Below are 7,413 nucleotides of genomic sequence, written 5' to 3'. Positions count from 1 at the left end.
CTCTAAATCTCTGTCCATTCGCAGGATCTTTAAGCTTCCAGACCCTTCTCATCCATGCTGGTCGTCTTCTGGGCAACCACTTAGCCCTGATCCTGAAGTCACTAAGTCACTGTGTGATAAACTTTAATAAATGAATGAATGAATGAATGAATGTGATGACATGGTAATAAAATAGACAGAATAGTGAAGAGTAGATGAACGAGGTTGTAAAGTCAAACTTCTTATCTGAGCATCTTCCGAGATTCGTATTTCTTTGGCAGAGGTATTTAAAATCGAGTTGGGGAATCTGAGAGCGTGCATTAGTTTATATAGGGTGGTGGTGCTGGTGGAGTAAGTCCTGGCGAAGCAAGTAGTAATCGAAAGAGAAAGTGAGAGAGACAGAGTAAGGCAGAGAGAGAGACAGAGTAAGGCAAAGAGAGAGACAGAGTAAGGCAAAGAGAGTGAGAGAAAGGGGTTAGTGATCAGAACACGAAGGAGAAAAATATTCTTTTGGAATTTGGGTAGCAAAATTGAACGAGACAGCAAATGTTGATAATAGTAAAATAGAATTGAAAAATCTGAGAGTTTTTGGTCAGCTAATCTAAGACAATTAGAGAAATAAGTGACTGTGTGATAAACTTTAATAAAAGAATGAATGTGATGACATTGTATATATATCATTTATTATTATATATCATCATATGTCGTATATATATATATATATATCATATTATATATATTGTATAATATATATCGTATATATAGATGTTTAGGAGCTATAAACACTGTAAATGTGCATAAAACAACTTCTGCCACATTCCCGGGAGAAAAACTAGACGTAGTTGATAGCTTCCGCTATCTGTGTGACCAAGTTAGTAGTGGAGGAGGGTGTGCTGAAAGTGTAGCTGCTAGAATAAGAATAGCCTGGGCAAAGTTCAGAGAGCTCTTACCTCTGCTGGTGACAAGGGGCCTCTCACTCAAAGTAAAAGGCAGACTGTATGACACCTGACAGGTCTTCGGAAGTGGAGTTTAGTGTCCAATTTAACTTGATTTCGATTTCACTTGCCTCAATAGGTCTTCGCAAGTGGAGTTTGGTGTCCAATGAAGGAAGGTACGCATAAGTGGACTGGCTGAGGCCTTAGATTTCGGTCTCACTTGGCTACCGGGTTTTCTCATGCACAGCATTTGGCAGAGTTTCTACGGCTGGATGCCCTTCCTAAACACCAACCACTCAGAGAGTGTAGTGGGTGCTTTTATGTGCCATCGGCACGAAGGCCAGTCAGGCGGTACTGGCAATGGCCGTCATATAGGAAGTTAGTTTTTGTTTGTGGCAGATGTTCCTAACCCATGGGCAAAGAGGGGTTAGATGATGGCGGTGGTGTTTTCAAAAGGATGGCATGTGTAACCTGATCACCTCTGCTGATCAAACTCCCAACCCATGCGCCCCAGTTGCAACACTGATTCTGCCCAAATTTGACGTCATTTTATTTAGTTTGGTTTGAAATAAAGAACTTGATTAGCTTAATAATCCCAACTTAAACAGATAGGAAGAAGAGGGAGGGAGGGAGATAGATAGAAAGAATAGATATAGAATAAGAGTGCACATCGTAATTATTAAGATAAAACTTACTTGGAAATGGGTGGGTAGCGTTAAAACATAATAATATAAATAAAATATAAATATATGCATATATACATACGTATACATATATGTATACATATACATATACATAAAAAAGAGAATACATATATGTGCATACCTACATATATATGTATATTTACATGCATATATGGGTACAGGACATAAAAAAAACCTGAACAAAAAGAAAAACGAGAACATAAAAATAGAAAATGAACTTTTTTTCGATTAACGAAAGAAACAAATAGAGAAACAAGACATGCAACATAAAGAACATTCCCTTCATCAGTTGTCCCCTGTTTTATCTACTCCGCGTTTCAAAGGTAGGGACAAGATGCAACTTCGTTAAAACAGTCCTCCCCGCAAAGCAAATTAAATAAAATTTGGGATTTTTTGTGGAGAGTTATATATATATATATATACACACACACATATACACATACATACATACATACTGGCTGCAGCTATGATATTGGTTTTACTTCACTCAACAGGTTTTCTCAAGCATATCATATCGCCTGACACATCAGTGATACTCTTACCTGGACATACATGGCTGTGATCTCACTTTAGTTGCCAGGTCTTCTCAATCACAGCATATCTCCTAAGGTTTTGGTCTCCTATCATTGCCTCTGTGAGGCCCTTGTTCAAAGGTTATGCTTCACCACCTCATCCCATATCTTCCTGGGTCTACCTCTTCCTCAGGTTCCTTCCACTGTTAGGGAGTGGCACTTCCTCACACAGCTGTCCTCATCCATAAGTAATACATGACCATACCAGCCCAGTCGTCTCTCTTGCCCCCCCCCCATTCCTTGCTTCTTGTGCCCAACTATTCTCTCAGGACACTTACACCCTGTCATGTATGCACACTGACATTACACATTCAGTGGATCATACTAACTTCATTTCTTTCAAGCCTATGCATGTCCTCAGCAGTCAATGGTCTATGTTTCACTGCCAGAGGCCCCTAGTTACCAGCAGAGGTAGGAGCTCCCTGAATTTTGCCCTTGCTATTCTTATTCTAGCCACTACACTCTCAGAGCAACCACCTCCACTACAGACTTGGTCGCCAAGGTAGCAGGAGCTATCAACTACTTATGGTTTTTTTCCCCCTGGCTTGTGATGGAATTTGTTTTCTGTACATCGTCAGTGCTTATTACCCCTATGCATCTGCCACACACAAATACAATTTTCTCGGTTAACTTTCCTTTGATATTGCTGCACCTCTCATGTGTCCATAGCTTATACTGGGTGCATCGTATGGAGTTTCTACCCATGCCTTTTCTACAGATCGAGCAGGGCCATCTACCTGAAGGGGTTTGTGATTTGACAGCCTTCCTATTTACTAAGACTTTGGTTCTTGCTAGGTTAACCCTAAGTCCCTTGAATTTTAGACCTTGCTTCCACACCCTAAATTTTCTCTAATTCTGGCAGTGACTCAGCTATTAGAGCAAAGTCATCAGCATAGAGAAGCTCCTAGGTGCAGCCTGTTTTGAATTCCTGTTATTGCCTGGAGGGCTGTAATGAATAAGATGGTGCTGACGACTGATCCTTGGTGAACCCCTACTTCCACTCAGAATTCTTCACTATACTTGTTGCCAACCCTCACTTTACTGACAGTGTCCCTGTACAGCTCTTGCCAACCACTCGTCTATCTCCAGTTTCTGCATTGACTACCAGATAAGTGATTGGGGCACCCAGTTAAAGGCTTTCTCCAAGTCAACAAAAGCCAAGTACAGAGGTTTATCTTACAAGATAATATAGCTTCAGTGGTGCAGTTGCCTTACAAGAAATATAGCTGCAGTGGTGCTTCTGCCTGGCACAAAATCAAACTGCATTTCATCTAGGCTAACTCTTTCACTAATTAGTTGGACTATGACCCTCTCTGTAACTTTCATCACCTGATCCAATAATTTGATACCCCATAGTTATTTCTATCTAAAGCATCACCTTTACCCTTGTAGCAGTTGACTATGGTCCTGCTACACCTGTCATTGGGTATAACTCCTTCAGGAACTACCTGATTTACAATGCAGGTGACAAACCCGATATCTTAAGCATCTCAGCAGTGATTGCTGATGGGCCAGTTGCTTTCCCTGTCTTCATATCCTCATTTACTTTATCTACCAGGGTACTGTCAATTCGAGTAGCTGGTCCCTCAATTGGGTCAACCTTTGGCAGACTCTCTTCCTCCCATTCATTCACCACATTCAGCAGTCTTTCATAATGGCATCTCGAAGCCTCTTTCTTTGTTGAATCATTAAAAGCAAGTGCACCATCATCTACGCAGACACATTTCTCTCCTGTGACATCACAATTTTCTCTCACACACTGTCTTGCAATCCAAAATACTTCAGTTCTTTTGTCTTCATGTTGCTGAACTTTGGCAAACTTCTTTTCTGCTACTTCCTTGGCTATATATACCTGTCTCCTAACTTCCCTTTTGGCTATCTGATGTATATATATATATATATATATATATATTGGAAGGTTTAGAGGTGATGTACAGGAATTATATATTGGAAAAAATAATAAGGTACTCAGATATCTGAATGGTTGTACATTTACAGATGTTTATTAATATGTCGCATGTTTATAAATATTAGCGCTTGCACCTATTCTTGTAGGTTCTGTAACCTCGTGGGCATCGGTACCGTTTTCCTCTTTCTCCGTTCTTCCATTCTCCGGACTTTCCATCTTTCCGACGAAGGGCTACGCCTGAAACGTCATACACTCTCTCTTTCCTTTCATGAGCGTCCAATAATACTATCCATATCACGTCCTCACTTTGTTGTTTTTTTGTTATTGTTTTTTTTAACTATATATATATATATATATATATATATATATATATATATTTTCCAGTCATAGAAATCATGCTAAATCAGATTGGAATCTGGTGCAGCTCTCCATCTTACCAGTTTTAGTCAAATCATCTAACCCATGCCAGCATGGAAAGCAGATACTAAATGATGATGATGAATATATGACTTCCAATCACCAATATTTTATTGATCATCTGTATGCTTTGACATTTCTGTTAATATGTAATATTGACCTTTTTACAGGAGCATAATTTTGACCTTTCATGTCCTTGATTTTTATCTCCGTTGATATTTCTTCGATGCCTTTCCATTGTCATTATTACTGTCCAGTAATCCATGTTTACTTGTTTTCCAGTTGATTTCACGAGACCCTTCAGGATCAATGAAAATACAATTATATGGAACTGTGGTAAGTTTTTGGTTGGCATGACATTTCTGCCACCCGTTTGCTACTGTTTATATCATGTCTTGATAAAATCGTTTGTATCTACGAGTTATCTTTGGCTACTGTTTTTATTGTGCTTTAGTAGAGTAGTTATTTCCACCAGTTGCCATTGGTTACCATTCATATACTGTTTTGATAAAATAGTTCTCTCTACGAGTGTCCACTGGTTACCGTTTCTATATTAATCTCTATGCTTTAACATTTTCCTCAACATGTAATATTGACTTTTTTACTGGATCATAGATAAAATAGTTTTCTTTACCAGTTGCTATTAGTTATCACTTATATTGTTTGGTAGAGTAGTCATGTACTAGGGTCAGTATAACCAACTGGTCTCTCCCTCTTCCCACATTTGTGATCTTGGGTCTTTGTTAGCAATCAATTATATTCATTTTACTTTTTTTAAATTTGTAACTATCCATTAAATGACAACATATTGTTTTGCTGGTAGTTATTTTATTGATACCTACACTTACTGGTGGGGATGGATCCAAAATAATTCCAGTTAGATTTCAACCACAATTTTGGCACAAGGTCAGCAATTCTAGAGGAGGGATAATTTGATTACATTGAGCCCAGTGTTCAAATGGTGCTTATTTTGTCAACCCCAAAAGGATAAAAGGCAAAATCAACCTTAGCAGAGTTTGAACTCAGAATATAAAGCCTGAAGATATGCTGCTAAACATTTTATCTGACATTCTAATGAGTCTGCCAATCTGCCACCTTAATAATCCTTTCTATTAAAGGCACAAGGCCTGAAATTTATTGGGGAAGGGACTAATCGATTACATCAGCCCTAGTGTTTCACTGGTATTTAATTTATTGAAAGGAAGAAAGACAAAGTTGACCTTGGCAGCATTTGAACTCAGAATATAAAGACGGATGAAATACCGCTAATCATTTCACCCGGCATGCTAATGATTCAGCCAGCTTACTGCCTTAATAATAATAACCCTTTCTACTAAAGGCACGAGGCCTGAAATTTGGCAGGAGGGGACTAGTCGATTACATCGACCCCAGTGTTTCACTGGTTCTTAATTTATCGACCCCAAAAAGATGAAAGGTGGAATTTGAACTCAGTATGTAGCAACAGTTATTGGATTAGTGAAACAATTAGGAGAATGGCACCAAGGGACAAGCCTGCTTTTCTGGGGATTACTGGGTACATCAGCTAGTAATAATAATAATAATAATAATGAATTCTCGCTTGCAGGAATATTAAGTTAGAGGTATTTAATTCTCCTCACACACCATATCATGCTTTTATGTTCACTTTTCCCATGCTGGCATGGATTAGACAAGAGTTCATGAGGCAGTATTCTGTAACCAGACGCCTTCCTGATACCAACTCATGTTTTCAAATAAGGTACTTCATTCCACTGGTTCTTGCATGCTAAACAGCTTCAACAATGGTGACATGTGGATGGACACACACACATAGATGTGGCTGTGTGCTTGAAAAGTTCCTGATTCAGTCTATCTGCCCACTGTGTGGCATCCTAAGCAAGTGTCTTCTACTATAACCCTGCCTAGGTCAACCAAAGCCTTGTGAATAGATCTGGTAGACCTAACCTGAAAGAAGCTTGTCGTGTGTGTGTTTGTGTTTCTTTGTTTTGATATACATGGTAGTTGTAAATGAGTGTCTGTAGGGCATAGCAAATCAGCCTCAACAAATTTTGTCTGAAGCATGAAAGCATGGAATAGTAGACATTAACATGGTGGTGATAATACACACAAATTATACTCTACATCAGGGGTTTTCAAACTTTTTGACTTGCGGACCCTTTTATATTTCAGGCTTTACCTTAGGGACCCCCTTATAAACGCTTATGAAATTTATACATAAATATTTGCTTAAAATAACATATATTTTTACATTTATTTATTTAACAGTATTTAACAAATAGGTTTATTGTCAATTAAAAGATTTTGATTAAAAAACATATATAAAATCAAATTACCCATAAAAAGCATTTGCTGTCTACGGACCCCCTGTCTTGTCCCTGCGGATCCCCTGTGGTCCGCGGACCACAGTTTGAAAACCCCTGCTCTACATAACTAAAAGTTTAGTTACTAAACTTGTCTCCAAGATGTCATGGACTAAGATGAATCTGTGATCCTATAATTGCAAAATGGACTTCTTAACCACTTGATCTTGCCTACATTCACATTTATGTGTGTGTATTTATGTGTGTGTAAGTAATTATACCTGTAATGTCTACCAATACATTCTCCAAACTTGTTGAGAGATAGCACTTGTTGCTTTTGTACCTTATAGTAAATTTGTCCACTTTAATAATCCATGTGGAGTACTAACAGTCATTATTTCCTGGGCCTCGTTGGATATTTCAATTTCATGGTATGTGTTAACCAAATTAACTTTTGGTAATATTTATCCCCACTTAAACATGTTTAAAATACTTCATAGCTTCCTACTTGTGTAATACCATCTCAACACTAGGTGTAGGATAAGAATCAGAACAATATTGGGATTCAATCCTATCTTGTAATCAACACATATACAT

The 7,413-nt window shown here is 38.3% G+C and overlaps 1 protein-coding gene across 1 annotated transcript in view; it reads left to right on the top strand.

The window, feature by feature from the left end:
• LOC106884216 (propionyl-CoA carboxylase alpha chain, mitochondrial) overlaps positions 1–7,413 on the top strand; it is an 80,400-nt gene that overhangs the window by 61,748 nt on the left and 11,239 nt on the right. The window contains exon 20 of the mRNA XM_014935468.2: positions 4,799–4,852. Coding sequence (XP_014790954.1) covers positions 4,799–4,852 — 54 coding nt within the window. The remainder of the gene's footprint in view (positions 1–4,798; positions 4,853–7,413) is intronic.

This window comes from Octopus bimaculoides, chromosome 9, assembly GCF_001194135.2.
Source record: "Octopus bimaculoides isolate UCB-OBI-ISO-001 chromosome 9, ASM119413v2, whole genome shotgun sequence".
Taxonomy (NCBI): domain Eukaryota; kingdom Metazoa; phylum Mollusca; class Cephalopoda; order Octopoda; family Octopodidae; genus Octopus; species Octopus bimaculoides.
The sequence above is the reverse complement of the archived record's forward strand: the minus strand, read 5'-3'. Positions and strand labels throughout refer to the sequence as shown.